Below are 18,234 nucleotides of genomic sequence, written 5' to 3'. Positions count from 1 at the left end.
GACTATGCTTTGTCATGTGGAAATTCGGCCGTATGGATTATTTTAAGAAGCAAGCCAACAGCCTCCGATTGGAAATCTTTTTTGTGAGACTGTCATTGGCACAAAATTGGCTGTAAAGGTTTTGACGCCTTTTCATTGAGACTGATAGGGCCCCACACCTGAATACGGAGTGGCCCAGCAGTAGCTACAGAAGCAGAACTCCCAGAGGGAAGTCTGAGAGAGGGAAAGCTCTGGCTATTAAAATATTTATGAAAGCCAACGCGAGTGGGAACCCCTTCTCCTTGGCCCTGCCCTTTTTCAGGCCACCGCCGATGACTTCCATTCATATCTAGGGTGACAGGAGGGCTTTCCAAGTGGGGACTGCTAGTAAGTCCAGCTGAGAGGCTTTGATGTCCAACATTTCATGTTATTTAATGTTTAAATGCATTTTAAAATGCAGTGTTTTAGACCTGCTGCCGGGTTTCTGTGGAGTTCCTTTTCTGTCCCCATCTTGGGGGTGAAAGCTGCTGCATCAGGGGGCCTGGAAGGGCAACAGGAAGCTGGAGAGCCGAAAGCAAACTCGTGATTGCCTGCCCAGCAGGTGAGTGTTAACGGGTTTTCTGGAGCTCGGCTCACTCTGTCCCAGTGTGCAGCAAGTGGGTCGAGGACCCACGGAGAGCTTTTTTCCCATGGAGACCTTGCACCTAAGGCTTGAGCCCCACCACCACCCCAGCGTGGTGTAGCAGTGTGCCCAGGCAGGGAAGCCACAAGACAGCACAGCTTTCTAAAACATGAGTCACATTAAGTAGATCTGCACTTTACCCATGCAAAATTCAAGTCCACTTACAAGGTTCAAGAGGAGACTTTCGTGAAATGTTTCACGTGGGGCTTTACCTTGAGCCTTTGTTAGTTCTCCCTCATGTCACTTGCCCTGCCCCTGTTCATTCTACTTTGTTAGCCCTTTGGCAGGGAAGTTGGAATCATCTTAGTTAGAGTTTCTTGCACTCTGTGAGTTCACTTCCAGTGATTCTGAGTCAAGTACATGAAACTGTGGGAAAGGAGTGACTGGCTGTGCAGCTTTCATGGTAGTTGCTGGTGGAGGGGTGGAGCAAGGGGAGTGAGGCTGCCGCAAGAGAGGCTAAAGGGCATTCGGGCCATCATCCAGCCGGTGCTGCAACACCTGTAGGTGTAGCCAGGCTGCAGGAGGCTGAGGGAAGGTGGAGGCTGAGAGGCTCTGTCTCCCCTGGGAGTAAGGGTGGAGACCTGAAGCTTCCAGAACGGAAGACCAGATGATTCTAGAGAGCTATGACTATTTCCTTCTAGTGGCCCCACAGCTCCCAAAGTGCATTTTCATTGCATGTGAGCCCCTCCACATATTGCAGACTCAGCTCCGAATGGCTGCAAATGAGGTCAGAAGAAGGTTAGCTGATGCTCTCCCATCTGATCCCATCGAGACTTCTAGGCCAAGATGTTCTTCGGTTCACCTTGCTCCCTCCCACTCTGTTTGCAGGGTCTGGACACACACTTGCCTCCCTGGCTTGAGGAGCAGCTCTCCAGGAGTGGCCAGGGGAGGCGCCCAGCATCTCGGGGTCCCTGCTTCCTGCTGCTCCCGCAGTGGGCCCAGGAAGGGCTGCTTGCACTCAGATTGATCCACCAGCTGTGATTTGTCATTTCTCTAAGGCAGGCGCTGTTTTCTCTTGCTTCAGGAGGCCCCTTCGACACCTGCTTTATTTTTCTTCCTGCGCTGACGTGACGGGAGACAGGTGTTAAACTACTTAATCACTTTAAAATTGTTTTAATTTTCTGTTTTTTATTGATCTCTCCAGCACCAATTAATCAGCTCACTGGACCAGGCAGTTAGTACATTAAAAATTGTCAGGGAGGCCGTGCATCTTGCAAAATGTCTAAAAAATATTCGGCTAGCAAATTTCGTTTTTCTTTGGCATGCAACAGTCCTTGGCCCACAGAGCTCCTGCCTGAGAAGGGCCTCCGCGCCCGGGGCGGGCGTCCGGGTGCAGGCAGGGCACCGGAGGGACACTGGCCAGAGGGGCTTCCCGTGGGAAAAACACAGAAGCGGGTGCCCTTCTTGTCACTGATTTGGCACCTTTGCTTCCACTTTTGTTCTCGGCTTCCCGAACAGCATCGTGTCCCCTTTCCCCGAGAGTATTGGGAATTCTGGAGGAAGGGCGTGCTTGTCCTGGACCGTGTGGGCCCTCGCTCCCTCAGCCAGGCTTCCTGTCCCTGGACTAGGGCGCTTCTGACTAATCCTGCTGATGCAGAGCCACCTCCCGAGTCACAGGCCCGCTCAACCTGGTACCTGTTGGCAGGAGGCTGCGTGCCATAGTGCCTCATCCCTGCCACCTGAGTGACGAGGCTGAAGCCCTACCATGGAAGGTTCTGGGCCACTCCATCCCCATGGCCACCCCGTCCTGTGGGCGTGTTATCACGCCTCTTGAAAATTAGTTATTAACTTCTTGGCTGTACTTTCTGAATTAAATAAGACATGAACAGAATAGCCAAAGGCTCCCGTATCATATCTCAGGGGTAGAATGTTTTCCCCCAGTTTCCCCATTTTTGCCTAATTTTTTGTCACTTTCTAAAAGCAAGCTCCTTGCTTTTTTTTTTTTCTGCAGTAAATTAAATATCAAGCAGCCTGTCCGTCTGGCCTGAGTTGTCTGTTCCTTTCCAGTGAGTACCAACCTCCCAAAGCCCACCTCGCCCACCTCGTCCTTCTGCCTTCAGCTCCCCGCTGCCAACATGACTGAGGTGAAGCTCCTTTTATCCTCTTTCCCCCACGCTTCGCCGTTCACACAGGTTTCCCCCAGAGAGCTCAGGCACTGGCCCTTTGAGGCAGCGCCTGCAGCCCCCGACCGGAGGAGGGCCTGAACTGTGGGGAAGCTGGGGGCAGGCGGGTCAGTGCCTGCTCTCAGGCCGGACTCACCTGCCCCCAGCCTTCAGCCCCACCCGCTCTGTATTAATTGGTATGTGATTGGGCTAGGACATATAATCTAGTATTGATTTTCTCTCTAGACGCCACAGCTTTATTTGCTCACATCTGCCTTGTGTTTAATTGGTGCTTTGCTCTGGAAACAAGAGACCTTATCGGCCTGTTTGGTTTCTTTTCCTGGGACACACAGGCACGCACACACCCTCCCATTCTGAGTTAGCCGGCCCAGCCCTGCCTCTCCCTGACCTTCTCCCCCTGGGAGTCATTCCGGGTGGGTGGAGGGGAGCGGAGAATGACTCAGAAGGGCTTTCTCGGAGACTTCCTGTCTTTACACTTGACCTCTCGTGCTGATCCTACCTCGTGTGGAAGTGTATGGCTGTGGGGCCAGGCTGGGTTCAAATCCACCTCCTCCCTGTGTATGGCCGTGAGCCAACCTATTGAAATTTTCTGCATTGCAGTGTCTCCTTTATCTGAGGAAAAGGCAGGATATGTGCCCTGCAGGGTTTGTAGAGAATGCCTGTTGGTCGTCGCACACGGCGCCTGGCACTCAGCGGGCGCTGGATGGACAGCAGCCCGTGTCAGGGACGTCGTCGCCCTCAGCCTGTGCAGCTCTGTGCGTGCACTGCTGGCCTGCCCTGAGAGGTCGTGGAAAGAGCATCTGGAAAGAAAAGGGGGTCTCCTGTCACCTTTGTGTGACCACGTGTGGTGGGGGCGCATGTCTCCCTAGGGCTCACAGTCCAATGAGAACCTCTGACCCGAGGCTCTGCTGTCGTCACTCACCTTGTCTGAGGCCTGGGATGGCCCCTGTCCTCTCCCTGCACCAGGGCCGCCCCTGTGCCCCGGCATCCCATCCCCAGTTCCCCACCCCCAGGCCTGCGCCTGTATATGGGGAGGGGGGTATTTTTCTCTCCTCTGACTATGGTTGTACATTTGGGCTGGGCTTTCCATAGCAAAGGGGAGAGGTAAAGGCCAGAGGTAAACACTAATTTCCTATTGACACAGCATTAATTCTCTTGCTTGGACAGGTGAATGTGCTTTCACTCACTTTACCAAGATTAATGATATTTGTTTGCCTGCAAAGAGAGGCCTAATGAGGGGCTTTTGAATGCCTGCCCTCTGGGTTGGCAGCAGGCGGTGGGGGAGGCAGGCGAGTGTTCTACATGCAGGGAGACCAACCCCCCTGCACACACACTTCCAACGCTATTGTCCCTCTTCGGGGTCAGGTGCCTTCCCCCTAGAAGAAACAGCAGCAAAGAAATACCTAAAAGAATGTGGTCCATTTGTGTCCTGTCCCAGGGGGTTATTACTGATGAGGACACCTCGGTAGACCTGCACACCAGCGTCTGGAGGTCAGCCGCACCCCACCCCTGCTTCTCACTGGAAGCCGTCTTCCTACCTGTGCAGTCAGGGTCTCCGCCAGTTTGCACCCAAGGCTGTTGGCCGCTAAGGAAGGGCCATTCTTTGGCTTACTGCTCTAAAGAATACCAAATAGCATTGGAGGGGTGCTGGCAGAGGAGCATGGGACAAGTGGGGATGCCCCAAGCAAGACCTTAGGGTAGGAAACCCCTAGACCTGTAGGTGGTAACCAGATCGGATCGGAGCAGCTGCAGCCTGGGGCCTCTGTAGGCGCAGCATGGCTTAAATGGCATGAAGGAGCCAGCCCCATGCCAGACTCTTCTCAGAGCAGCGCAGGGAGCTGACAGAGGGGCCAGGGGTGCAGTCGCTCCAGCCCAAGGCTCTTCCGGGTCTGTGGACTCTTGAGGCTTTCCCCACCCCTCCGAGTGGGGCGGACAGACCAGGCGATCCTGGGTTCCAGACCCTCCAGGGCACTGCAGCGTCACTCCCCTGGGGACCCAGGTGCTGCTCATGTCAGGACTTTGACCAAGAATCGGGACTACTGTATTTGCCATGTATAAGGCGCACTTTTTCGCCCAAATTTTTTAGGGAAAAATAAGGATGTGCATTATACATGGGTACAATGATTCTATACCATGGATATAATAATGGGTATAATAATCCAGTGTATAGTGCACACAAAAACATTGGGTGTGTATTATACAAGGCAAAATACGGTAATAAACACTGGGGATAGGAGGAATCATTTAATCCAGTCCCTGTCCGTCACTAAGGGTAGTCCACTATAACCTGTCCACCTGAGCTGAGGGTGGAGAGCTGGGGAATGAAGAGAGAGAAGGGGCAGGTTCCAGCTCTGAGGTCACGGTTGCAAGGCAAGGGGAAGAACACTGGAGAATTCTAACCTAGGGGAGCGCCCCTCCCCCAGGGGTCCCCCTGTGGTGGGCTCCCTGACAGGGCCGGCTTATTTATAAGCAAACAACAAAGTGGTTATTTTTAAACCTCAGATGCATGAGGTATATATTTTTACTTTATTTGTGTTCTTTCTATTATGAATTATAGAAACCCAACTCAGTCAGACTCAAGACAAAAAAGGTGTTATTGTCTTCTGAAATGGCTGGGGTAGATCGGGCCTGGCTGAGACTGGACCTGAAACAGTGATGCCCATTCAGTCCTGCTCTCCCTCCCTCCCTCAGATCTACTTTCTTCCCATTGGCTTCCTTCTCCCGCAGGTGCCCCTCACAGTGGCAAGATGGCTGCGGCAGCCAAAAAGAGCTCCGGGTGGAGAGGTAAGAGAGGTGCTGCTGAGTAGGAACAACCGGGATCCTTGGCTCACCAGCTGGAATTGAGCCTGGACCCATCCCTGAATGAATGTATCACATGACCAGAGAGGAGGCATTCACTGATCAGCCTAGGACTGTGTCACTCATCTATGCCTGGATCTGGGGGTGGGGTCAGCCGGCCCACACTGGATCCACCAAACATGGCAAAAGGGTTGTTTCTCCTTAGACAAGTCTGGGTAGCATTACCAGAGGAAGGCAAGGACCGGTGCCAGGCAAGCCAACCCGCAGAAGCACACTGCAGCCTCCCTCAGGGTGGAAGCTGCCACTCACGGAGCCGTGCACTGTGCTATACAGTCACCCTGCAGCGTGGGCACAGCCGCTCTGCCCCGGCAGTTTCTGTCTTGGCATGTGATAGTCCCGGCCAAACAGTACTAGTACAAGACCCGCAAGCCCAGCGTTGCTTTCTTTTCCAGGACCTAGCAGCAGTGATTTAGCAAATTCGTCGGAGCAGGGTCTCTCCCAAGAGCTCCTGGAAATGTGATTATGTTAGACCTGCCCACAGGTGCCACAGCCCCGGGCTAATGCTGAGTGGCAGTGGGAACCCTGAAGGGCTTGCCCTCACTCCCTCCTTCACTGGGAGGAAGATCCAGACCTTTGCCGCCTTGTTCCACCCCTGTAACCTACGTCCCCTGACTTTGGAACCTTTGTCACTTGGGGAAGAAGGAAAAGCTGCAGGACCCAATGAATGTCTTTAGGAACAGCTCTAGATTTAAATTGAACTGGGCTTCTGCAAATCACTGTTTGGCAAACCTGTCCACTCCCAGTGCTCTGGGGCACTGATTAACCAGGCACCTTCCGGGCCTCACCCTGCCCAACCGAATGGGAATCTCCGGGAATGGCGCCGGGAATCTGTGTGTCTCCATGCGGTCCTCACGCCAGCTTGGGGAGCGGCCTCAGAAAGTATCTGGCTGCGGCGTGTTGGCTCTACCCAGGGACGCTGACCCGCAGTCACAAAGCCGCAGCAACCACACCAAGAAAAATGATGTTTGCTGTAATTGTGCACTACAACGCATGGATCATGTGTCTTTAAAAAAAGCAAAAAAGAAAACATGAAATTTAATTTAAATTAAAAAATCAGAAATTGGAAAAAATCAGAGCAAATCAATTCTTAAAAAGAGGGCAGCATCTTGCTCAGATTTATGGAAAGGGTTGAAGAAAGATAAAATGCCATTTAGCTTAAGAATTTGTTAGTTGTGTACAAATCAACTCATTTCAGGAGTGGAAGAATCCTTGATCTTTTCTTAATATCAAAAGTTATGCAGATTTCTCTTTTGAATATCTCCTACATTTCAAGATTCGATTATACAAAGTCTCCTTATTTCCATACAAGGTAAATTCCCTGTTTCAGCCAAATCTCAATGGAGGGACAATGAATATGCCACCTCCCCAGACAAAAAATATGCAATATTTTGTTTTGTTGATTTACATGACTCCTCCTATGTTTCTTCATCAATTTCTACAGCAGTCACATTTTCTTCCACAGCTCTTAATATCATATTTAAATGTTGATCGTAAGCATGCAATCTACCTCAAAGCTTTCTGTCATTCTTCATTTTCACATGAACTCGTTCATCCTGGCTGAGCCTGATGGGATCCAGGGGCTGCTCTGCAGTGCTGGCAGTTTGTTGCTGGTCCATGTCGTCCGCCACAATTCAACTCCGATCAGAATGTCTCTGATTAGAGAACTTCATCTGGTGCTCTCGTGCCCTCTGTAGCTTTCAGGTCTTGATACGCCCAGGGAGTAGACACGGCCCTCGGAACAGCCCAGACTTACTTCAAGTGGGTCTTATCCCTTTCCCCTTTCCTGGCAATTAAGAGTGGGTGCTCCAGAATCAGTCTGAGTTAAGCTGTGTGACCTAAGGCAAATTACTTAGCTTCTCTGTGTCCCAGGCTATAAAATGGGTATAGTAATAGTGTTTATTTCATGTGGCTTTTCTTTCTTTCTTTTTTTAAAATTCAGTGAGCTAAGTTAAGTCCCTAGAGCATTAGCAGGAAGTAACAGCAGGAGCAGTGGGAGATTTGGTCTTCGCAACAGCGTGAGGTGCGGGCACAGAGCTCGGACTGTGAGACTGACCAGTCACGGCCGATTGTCCCTGGACCTGGGCACGGCAGCTCACTTCTCTGCCTCAGCTTCTTCGCCTGCAAAGTGGGGTTACCAAATCGCACGTAGCTTTTGGAAGACAAATGGAAGTATGTGAACAGAGCATTTAGAAGGGGTCCCTTTCTCAGAAGGGGACAGATAGAGTCTTCCCTGCCCGTGGACCTCCTACATCGTAGGGAGCAAACAAATGCCCCTCGGGCACCCTGACCTGATGCCGGTGGATCCTGTTGGAGCTCCGGACCCTGGGGACAAAGTGACCACAGGAAATCCCCTGGCCTCTTTCCCATGACCTCTGACCCCCAAATGATGGAAACCCTTTCCACCTCAGGTTTGTAGGAGTTTCCTCCATAAACTCCCAACCCAACCTCTGACCAAATGGAACAACGTGATGCAACAATGAGAACAGCAGATTTTTTATTTGGTGCTATTTTGTTCATCTGAGCGTTGTCAGACAGTGGATTTGTTCTAAGTCAAATACTTCCTCAGTGAAAGCCTTCTAAAGTATGGTCTTCTGGCCGTTTTAGGAAGAAAGCACAAGACACAGTTTAATATTTTTGAAGGCTCTGGGACATCCTTATGAACCTGAACCACAGCGCTGTCCTCAAAGACCTCTAACCCAAGCTGGGTTTCCAGTCCTATCACCACATGCCGCCGGGCGCTGTGCTTCGGAAGCTCCTCTTTCCGCCCAGCAGTTGCCTCTCTGTGCCGTGGCTCTGGGCCTCTCTGTCTCTGCATCTACTCTCGTCCCCGAGGCAGCTCCGGCCTCGCCTGGGAAAACAGGGTGTGTGTGCCCCTGTGCCAGCTATCGTCTTGTCCTCAGAGAGTTTTTTTTCTCACAGCCAGGTTCCAGCTGTGTTATACATGGCTGCAAATGCTAGGCATCTACTTCTGCACATCTGAAACTGTCTAGGAAGTTTTTGCTGGGAACCTGACTTGGGCCAGGCTCTGTGCTCCCAGGAGAGGAGTGCCATCCAGACACATCCACACAGCCGTGCCCCCTCAAGATCCTCTCCCACTGCCATGTGCATCACATGCTGGGCACCCTGCTAACATGCAGCTTCTGATTCAGGAGGTCTCAGGTCGGGCCTGAGAGTCTGCATCTCTGACATGTTCCCGGGTAAAGCCACTGCTGCTGGCGCTATGGTCCATGTGTTGGAGCAGCAAGGCTTTAGCAGGACGTACAGACCCAACTGTCTTTAGGGGCCAGGCAGGTGACTTATCGTGCAGAGCCCAGGCACGTGAGAGTGTCAGGGAGATGGTGGGGATCACTCCCTGGAGCCGGCTTGCCCTGCCTAAAGGCCTGCTAAAGCTACTATAAAAGCACCGTTCTGCCCCTGAAGAAGCACGCCTGCAAGCCGAATTCAGCCCTCCACCTCTGGTTTAGCTCCTTGCTGGAGAACACAAAATCTCAGGCATTTTGCAGGTACACTAATCTGGTCACACACAGGTCCTTCTGTAACCTCCCAGAGAGCAATTGCCTGCGGGACCTGAACACCTACAGGTGTAGGTGGCTTGTCCCCTAGTTGAGAAGACCTGTTCAGAACTGGCTCTGCCACGTCCTAGTGGCAGGAACTTGAGGAGGAAGGAGAGAGCGTGAGTGCACGCCTGCGTGAGTCCTCCCGCTGTTCTAGTATCGTATGTGATTTCATGGAATCTTCTCAGTCTGGCACAGCTGGCCATCGGCCTCAGTTTGCAGATGAGGAAACTGGATTTCAAGAGGTTGACTAACCTGGTGACAACAACCCAACTACTACACTCGGGGGAGGTGGGGACTCCAACTTGGGACTGTTGGCCTCCAGCGCCCTCTTCGGATATAATGTAACAGCCAGTGTATATGCCAGGCACACTCATCAGTTCTAACCTGCCAGGGACCCTGCAAAGTATGCGTGATTATTCCTGTCATATGGTTGAGTATACTGAGGCTGGGAGGTTAAACACTCACCCAAGGACACAGAGCGGTGGGGCCGGGGTCCCAGCCCTGCCCTAACTGGCGCATCCCCTGTGCCCACTGCAGGCCACCCCTCAGGTTAGCTGGTGTCCAGGCTCAAGCCCTAGGGGTGGCTTGAGCATGAGGAGGGGTTGCCAGAAGTGGCATTTTGGTGGCCCCCGTCCTGTGGAATTGTTGGCATCAGAATGTGGGCATTCCGAACCAGGTGTGACACTGCCATTTCCTAACTTCACACCTGTCCTGCTGGGGACGTGTCCCAAGTCCTTCTAACACTGGCAGCCATCAGTGTGGCGGCCATGGGTGTGGCAGGTTCTGTGCCTGTCTGTCGGAGCAGGGCTGGATGGCTTCTGGGAGCACAGGACTGAATTTCTTTCCCCTTTGGCTCACCCCTGAGAAGTCTGTGATGTGTTAGGACAGAAGCTGCAAGAAGCATAAATATTGAAACTGTTTTGTTTAACTCAGCATATACCAGGCGTCCCTTTTATGACCAGACATAGACAAGGGGTGGAGGGGTCTATGGCTGATGATTTCTTTATGACAGGTGAAGGGAGATGATTTTTCTCCGTAGCAACACACACACACATTCACTCATCCACTCAGGTGCACACATGCGCGTACGTGCCCATCTGCGGGAGGGCAAGACTTACTCCAAATTACCCTCAGGAATCTGGGCCATTCGCCTTGGGCTCTTCTCTTCCTTTGCAGCCCTAATCCAGTCTCCCGAGGAGGCCTGGGCCGGACACCAAGCGCACGGGAGGCAGCACCTGCCCTGGCTGGCGCCTGTGCTGAGGACAGGGGTGAGAGGGGATGCTGGGTGGGGTCCTTGACCACAGGGTGCAGTGGTCCGTGTCCCAGAACTTTGATTGGAGGAGGTTTTGCTTAGCTCAGCAAACATCTCCCAGGACAAAACTTTTCCCAGGCTTGATTTAATACTGCCCCCAAACGACTCGAATCAGACGTGCGAGAATTATAGCTGCTCTAGAGCCGTTAGGGTTACAACATGCTCATGACAAAGGCAAACGAACACAATTTTTTGGTTACCGGCTTTTCCCTGCATACCTGCTTGATGACCTCGCACGCCTGGTTCCCCAAGGTCCCAGAGGCTTTTAGTCTTTGTGGCTGTGCTGAATGTGCGCTCGGGTCCTCCCAGGCTGCTGTCCTGTCTGCCGCAGTCCGGCCCCAGAGCCCCTCTCGGGACACCCCTGACAGCGGAGGGCTCCTCCCTGCAGCTTGTGACCAGGAGCACATGGAGTTGGGGCTCGATTCTTAGAAGCCGCTTCCTTATATCCTTCTCCTTTACGTGGAGACAGACCACACATGGGCATCATCGCGAATCGAGGGGTAGGGCTTAAAAGCAGTCCACACTGCTTCTGGGTTCACTAAGGTTGTTATGAAAGGCTGGCACCTCAGTTTCCTTGCTGGTGTCTTCCTCCCTAGTGTCTTCCTCCCACCTTCCTTCCCACTTGGTGACCAGATTCTCCTGCCCTGGGGGCCCGGGACAGGCTGAGGGGCTGGTCGGGACAGCAAAGAGGGCAGGATGCTCACCCTCCTCTGGCCTTGCTGGTGTTGGCGGAGATCATCGAAGGTGGAAGAGCCCTGAGTGTGTGCCTCCTGCCAGCCTTTCCTTTTACAGAGAGTGTCCGAGGGGCTGCCCCTAGTGGCAGGGCAAATAGATGTGGGGGCCTTGGAATCAGCCCTCGGGTTGCCTCGTGCATTTCCTGTGACTTGGTTCAGGTTCTCCCTGAGCCTCTGTTTTCTCGTGCATACAGCGAGGACAGTATGGTGCCTACTTCCTAGGTTTCTTGTGGGGCCCATTGGGCTAATCAAGCCCCCACCATGGGCGCAATGAGTAGGTGTTCAGTTCATGTTGGTGTTTTTCTCTCCTCCCCCATCCTCTTTTCCCTGTGGCATCTAGTTCCCCAAACAGATAATTCCCCCCCCCCCCCCCCGCCACTGGGCTATGACTTCCTGGAGGTCAGGGACCCCAATAACTCTTTGAGGTCTCTCAGCACCCATCACAGTGCCTGGCATACACCCATGAGGTTTCAGGTGACCGACATTGTGCAGAGCTCCGGGACTCCCAGAGAGCACCGGTATCCCTCCCCCTGGGAGCCGAGGCCTGCCCTCAGCAACGGCCCCTCACAGCTGGCACAGCTGGGACTCCGCAGCCAGTTTCACAGAAGCACGGGAGCCATGAGGAGGTTTCCGGGACTTTTATTTTTACTTTTTATTTTTTTAAAGCCAGTAAAGACAGGCAAATGCTCGGTCCCTTTTGGGCTGCATTTATCTGGTCAGCCACACCCTCCTCCCCCAGCCCTCCCGCCGGTCTGTAGCTCCAAATCTCCTGGGAAGAAAAGCCCCACCCCGCTGGCCAGTGCCCGGGAAGCTTCAGCTCCAGTGCCGCAGGGGGTCCGAGGACAGGAAAGGCTGCGGTCCCGGGCAAGCCCTGGCCCAGCTGCCCCCTGCAGAGGCTTCACCCTTCCTGCCTGGGCACTGGAGTTGGAGGAGCAGGACCTCTGAGGATCCTCCCGGCCGCACTGTCCTTCCCCTCTCTCCAGGTGGTCCTTGCATCGGCACCCAGGAAAGCCCAGGTGGGTGGCTCTGGGGTGCAACATCGGCCACTAGGAGTCTCATCTTTTCTCTGCTTCCGCCTATAACCTCGTCTTTCCCAGCAGTGGGGGCTTCTCGTCTCTCCGTGTCTGGGGGATTGCCACCCAGGGCAAAAAGGAGAAAGGAGGCCAGGAGGACTGTTCCCTCCAGGGCTGTGATCCTTGAGTTTGGGTGTCATGGGTGTTTCTTCTTGGCTGAGACCCTCCCTGAGGTGGTTTTCCTCCAGCCTGGGTTATGTATTTGGCTCTGGCTCCTCAAGTGGGATCCTTCCCGTGCCGAGGTCTAGGCATGCCATCGTTTCTTCAGCCGGTTTCCCAGCTCCCAGAGCCGAAGGGAGTCCCTTGCCCAGGTCAGCTGCCTCCCTGGGGGAAGCCCCCACGTGGGATCACAGTGGCATGTCTGGGACCCCACAGCCGGTTTCCTGGCTGCACAGTCTGGTCGTGCTCATCCACCCGTGCACTTAGCAATCTGCAGAGCTGGCAGGGCAAGGCCCGGCCCCGGAGGTGCAAGATGGCAGAGAGGGTGCCAGGTCTCCACCTGGCTGGCCTTCCCCACCACCACTTCTGTATCCTCCTCCTCCTCCCACTCCCCTCCCCTCCCTTCTCCTCTTCCTCCTCCGCAGCCCCCAGGTTAGCGCTGTGCCCCGGGTCCGCCCAGCAGCGGGGAGGGGAGGGGGCTGCAGGCGTCCCCGGGAGATGCAGACGGCGGGCCGGGCGGGCCGGGCGGGCCGAGCGTCAGACGCTGTGCGCGCCCAGGCTGAGCACCGAGAAGGCGGCGCGGTGCTTGCGGAGCAGCAGCCGGATCTTCTCGTCGTCCGAGTCCGGGTCCAGCGGCTTGTTGTACTCGTCGTCCTCGTTCTCCGAGGCCGCGCGGTCCCCGCCCGCGCCCGCGCTGCCAGGGGCCCGGGGCGTGGAGGACGAGGGCTCCAGGGCGCTCTTCTTCCGCCACTTGGTCCTTCGGTTCTGGAACCACACCTGCAAGGACCGGGACTCTGAGGGTCCGGCACACACAGCACGCGCAGGGCCCCTTTTGAGGAGGGAGACCCCCTCCGGGGCAAGGACACCCAGCCCTTACTTTTATAGTAAATAAGCGGCTCAATAATAGAGTAGGCTGTGATATTCCCATGACCTTTTTTTAGGGGAGAGGCAATAAAAACGTAAACGCTGTGAGTGAGCAGCCCTTTCGGCTGAGCCGTAACTCCCGGGGTCTGTCTCCCTTCTGCTTGGCCGTCTGCGCACTTGGGTGGAAGCCGCTGAGGCGGCCCTGGGTGCCAAGGGCCCGGCAGCAGGTGCTCGAGGGTGGCCCACTTTTAGCTCCATGGTCCCTCACTGAACTTCATTAGAAATTTCCCCCTTAATTATAAAATAACATATTTTCAATGCTTGAGAGAGTTGAAAAGCACAGAAAAGCACCTAATGCGGAAAAACATGTAAAAGAGCCACAGCCTTGCCTCCCACTGGGATTCTGCAGCCCTCCCTCCAGCAGGCCAGGAGGCTGCGGACCCCAGGGGCTGGGGGGTCCAGGGCCCTGAGCGGACCCCAGACCGGCGTCCCAACCTTCCCCTGCACTTCCCTCTCCTCTTAAACCCGTCACCGTCACCGCGTCCCAGAGCCGGGCAGTTCCAGTATAGCTCAGGGCTTCTTCTCTGGTGCCCCTGCACCAAAGTCCCTCCAGAGACACCTAGCATCAAAGTGGTCCCCAGGAGCCTGAGGAGGGGGAAGCCCCGTTACTGAGTTCCGGCTCTGCAGTGTGCAGCAGCGTGAGGGTGACCCTCGCGTGGATCTCCGAGGCTTCCTGCGGCCGGTAGCCCATCGGAACTTCATTTGGTGTTCAAGTTCGGTGAACTTCACTTTAAAGTTCGGTGAACCAAGTCCAGCTCCCTCGGCCAGCTACAGAAGAAGCTTAAGCCAGTCCCAGCCTGGCCCAGAGGCTGACTCCTGATGTGGGCCGGAGGCTGCCATCAGCTCCCGACATTTCTGGCCCAGACCGTGCAGAGCAGGGGAAAGCAGGAGGCTGGAGGCCCACAGATCTGGGTTTGACTCCCAGCTTTGCACTTACCACCCAGGTGACCGTGAGCTAGAGGCTCAGCTGAGACTGCCCTTTCACCTGTAAAACCCCACCTAAAGGGTGCTGTGAGGGTTGAATGAGGTGCAAACCTCAAACTAGGGCTTTTTCTGGACAGTCATCTTTGGGCCAAGGTGAGTGTCACAGTGTCTGGGCTTGGGTGGACAGGCAGTGCCCGAGCAGCAGCAGGCCTCTCACTGGGAGCGGGGAGCGGCTGGGAGAGAGGGCTGCCTTTCTCCTGTGCAGTGGCATCCCGTCCTCAGGCTCCGCACTGCCGGTAGGCAGGCACCTGCTCCCTCTCGTACTCACCTTGACCTGTGACTCGGTCATCCCCAGGGAGTATGCCAGCCTTGCCCTCTCAGGGCCAGCCAAGTACTTGGTCTGCTCAAAGGTCTTCTCCAGGGCAAAGATCTGGTGCCCCGTGAAAGTGGGCCGAGTGTGCTTTTTCTTGTGGATGCTGTCACTCAGAGGGTCCGGGGCTGGCGGGAGGAAGGGCAAGTGCGGTCAGCAGGGTGAGTGGGGTGCCAGCCCTGCCCTGCCTCTCCCCCAGGGCGAGCTCCCTCCTACAGAGAGGCCACTGAGGTTGGGGGCGGGGGTGGGTCAGGACATCTCTCATATAAGCAGCATTCCTGACAATCTGATAACAGTGACATTGACCTCTGTCTAGGTGGGCAGACACCTGCTGAGAGGGCACCTGCCCCAGGTTATAGGTGCTTAGAGACAGAGGGAGCTGGGGACCTGCCTGGGACCCATGCTTTTTTGAGTGATGTTTCTATTCAGCCGTGCTGCCTTCCCCACAGGGACGAGAGGACTTCCCCTTGGTCTTAGGGACAGCACAAAATGGATTAGGACCCTTCCACCAACAATCAGTGTCCGAGGGGCCGGAGAATTCTTCCCTCCTGACTTCCTTGTTCTTGGGATCCCATTTCCCAGGTCTCCAGAAACCACAGCCCTAAGCCCCGAGCTACTGTTTGGCCAGTCACCAGGCCTGGGAGTCATCCACAATGTAGAGTATAGTCCCCGAGGCTCGAGACCTGCCCTGCGTCCAGCCGAGGCAGCCTGCTAGGAGGAAGGTGGCGGGGATCAGGGTGAGCAGAATGCCCACCTATCGGGCTGTGTTCAGAGCATCCTGACGGCCGTGCCCTGTCCCCTCATGTTACAGATGAGGGCACCAGGGCACAGAAAGGGGAAGAGACCTCCGGAGAGACTGTCACCCTCGGTCCTCTCTCCCTGTGTTAATTCAGCCACTGACTTGCTTAGACGTTTTCCTGTGTGTGAATGGGCACCAGGATTGAAGAGCAGGGGTGTGGAGAAGGTGTGTGTTTGGTGTGTGGGGAGGGAGGAGGGAGGGGGAGATGAGAGGGAGAGACAGCCTGAGGCCCAAATCACCCGCTGAACCAGGTCATAAAATTAATTCTAAGAGACGGGTCACCCCCAGGGAACTCGCTGTGGTTCAGGTTAAGTCGGGGGTGGCAGGCTGTGCGACCACTCGGAGCAGGGCAGAGACGGAGGCCCCGTAGCCATGGGCAGCCCTGTGTTCAGACCGGAGTGGAGGCTCCCCCTGCCCCTGCCCTCGCCTGAGCTAGGCAGGGCCCTCATGGCACAGGTCACTGTCCACCACAGCCACTGTCCCCTCCCTGCCTCCCCGGGGAGCCTTGCCTCTCTGTGCATATTCTGCCCCTCCTCCAGCCCCCAGAACCAGCGTCATGGGCCAGTTCTCTGTAAACGGGTTTGGGGTCAGGGAGGGTGAGGGGAGCCCCCAGCACAGCTACAGCCAAGTAGCTAGCTGCTCCTGGGGGCTAAGCAGTTGTCCCTGCTACCATAACATCAACCTTGAGGAGGATGGTAGGAACCAGCCCCTTTGATGGCAGGTGGGGCACAATGGCGTCAGTGTGCATTCTGTGTCCCTCAGAGGTGCCAGGGTGTGAGTGGGCTCTCCGGGAAGGTGACACAGTGGCAACTTCTCCCTGGGGACAGCATCTGCCCTCTTTGGACGAAGACATGGTTTGTAGGGGGAGAAGTAAGGTGAGCTGCCATCTGGACCCTCCACCAGTGGGTGACGTGGTCTTCCCCAGACTTAGAGACACCCAGGTTTCCTAAAAGGGCAGCTGAGGTGGCAGCCGGTAAGGGGTGAAAAGTGGGGGCAAGGTGCCCTGTCCAGGCAACATGGGGTGGTATGTGGAGGGAAGCATCCTGCTCTGAACCCTGCAGAGAGATGGGCCCCGGTGCCCGAGCCTCCTGCTGTCTGACAGAGGCTGAGGGGAGGTGGGCCCCATGTGAGTGTCCCCCAGACATTCCTCCTCCCCATCCAGGGGTTCCCTGTACTCACTGTTGCCGCATTGCCGCCCGCCTCGCCAGTCCTGGCCCGTGTCTGCCCAGCAGTTCCGGGTCCGGGTGGGGTACTCGTTCCCAGCCTTGGCAAAATTCCCCACCTGGGGGCCATAGTAGACCCCCTGGGAGCCCAGTCCACCGAAGCCTGCCACGTGGGGGTAGCTGGAGAGCAGGCTGCTGTTCGGCGTGGCCACGGGCCTGCTCAGGATGTCCGTGATGCCGTGGGGGGTCCCGGCGGCCAGCTGGGGGCCCAGCCCCGGGGGGCTGAGCTTGTAGAAGGAGTTCTGCACGGAGTACTGGCACACGGGCGCCTTCATCTCCGAGAACTGCGCCAGCGGCGCGTTGTTCAGCAGGAACGTCCCTTGCAGGTTGGACTCCATGTTTCTCGGGTCAGGGCGAGTGAGGGAAGGCAGGAAGCCCAAAGGCAGGCCCCTAAATCCCGAGACCCTGCGCTCTGGCCCAGAATCCCATGGCAGGTTTGGAGGGTCAACAGCGGCCCGAGCCCCAGACCGCCCTCCCACCTAAGGCATCGGCCCAGCCCCTGCCCAGGGACTGGCACCCAGGTCAGCTGCTCGGAAGTCAGGGGCTCTGGGACAGGTGAGAGGCCTCCCTGGCACCCCGTCCCTCCCTCCCTGCCGGCCTGGAGAAAGGCGGTCCCCTGCGCCTCAGCTCAGACCCCTCTTCTGCCTCTGAGTCTGGGGACCCTTCATAAGAAGTTTTAAGTTCAGAGAAGCAACATTTCCCTGATAAAGATAGGGCCCATTAGAATACAGACCGGAGACTGGCTGAGAGGCACCAGCTGCATCCCCATTGGTTGAAATCCACATGGGCCTCACATTGGCTTTTCCTAGACAAATTGCACTTTGAAAGATTGACTGTAAAATCAGCCTGTGTGTGAGTGTGTGTGTGTGTGTGTGAGTGAAAGAGAGAGAGAGAGAGAGAACGCACTCTGGAAGCTCTGTTCATTCTCAGAGGGGCCACCTGCTCCTGGTCCCTTCAGTCCAGCATCTAAGGAAGAGGTGGGCGGGTGAGGGGTCCTAGAGGCTCCTGAGGGTGCTGCTGGCAGTCAGTCACAGTTCTTGCAGCTGCTCCCCTGAAGGCAAGGAGACCCCACTCAGGGGTTGCTGTCCTGAGGTGCTCAGTCAGGGCCTGGTGTGCAGATGCCCAAGCCTCCGTGGGAGTGTGCAGTCTGAGTGTGGATGCCTGCCTCTCCCCTCCACGATGGGTTGGGTAAGTTGGGGGACTGGGCTTTGGGGAGGGGGAATGCATATCCCTGTGACTGGCCTGAGCGCCTGGGATTGGGAGCCGACCAGGCAGGCTGGGGCAGCTCTGGGCATACTGGCGTGTGCTCTTCCTGCCTCTACCTCTGGGCGACTTGCCCTGCTCCCCTCGGCCCTCCCATCCTCCTCCGCCGAGGAAACCTTCGTGCCTTTGCTGGGGCACTTGCTGTATTCTGTTGGCTTGCAAATCTCTGATGGCTGTTGATTCAGCAGTGGTTCCTCATCCTGAGCACTTAGTTGGCGCTCAGTGAGTTTTTGATGGATGGAACGAGATTGAA

At 55.6% G+C, this 18,234-nt stretch overlaps 1 protein-coding gene and 1 pseudogene across 1 annotated transcript; both read right to left on the bottom strand.

Moving 5' to 3' along the window:
- Positions 1-6,752: 6,752 nt before the first annotated feature.
- LOC114508404 lies at positions 6,753-7,274 on the bottom strand (annotated as a pseudogene).
- A 5,665-nt stretch (positions 7,275-12,939) lies between these two features.
- Positions 12,940-17,563, bottom strand: NKX6-3 (NK6 homeobox 3). Its single transcript, XM_036011120.1, has 4 exons — positions 16,639-17,563; positions 16,005-16,025; positions 14,655-14,824; positions 12,940-13,255 (listed from the first exon to the last, which is right to left on the bottom strand). The coding sequence occupies exons 1-4, from the start codon at positions 17,054-17,056 to the stop codon at positions 13,016-13,018; spliced, it is 849 nt and encodes a 282-aa protein (XP_035867013.1). The 5' UTR covers positions 17,057-17,563; the 3' UTR covers positions 12,940-13,015.
- Between the last annotated feature and the right edge of the window lie 671 nt (positions 17,564-18,234).

This window comes from Phyllostomus discolor, chromosome 11, assembly GCF_004126475.2.
Source record: "Phyllostomus discolor isolate MPI-MPIP mPhyDis1 chromosome 11, mPhyDis1.pri.v3, whole genome shotgun sequence".
In the NCBI taxonomy this organism is placed as follows: domain Eukaryota; kingdom Metazoa; phylum Chordata; class Mammalia; order Chiroptera; family Phyllostomidae; genus Phyllostomus; species Phyllostomus discolor.
The sequence above is the reverse complement of the archived record's forward strand: the minus strand, read 5'-3'. Positions and strand labels throughout refer to the sequence as shown.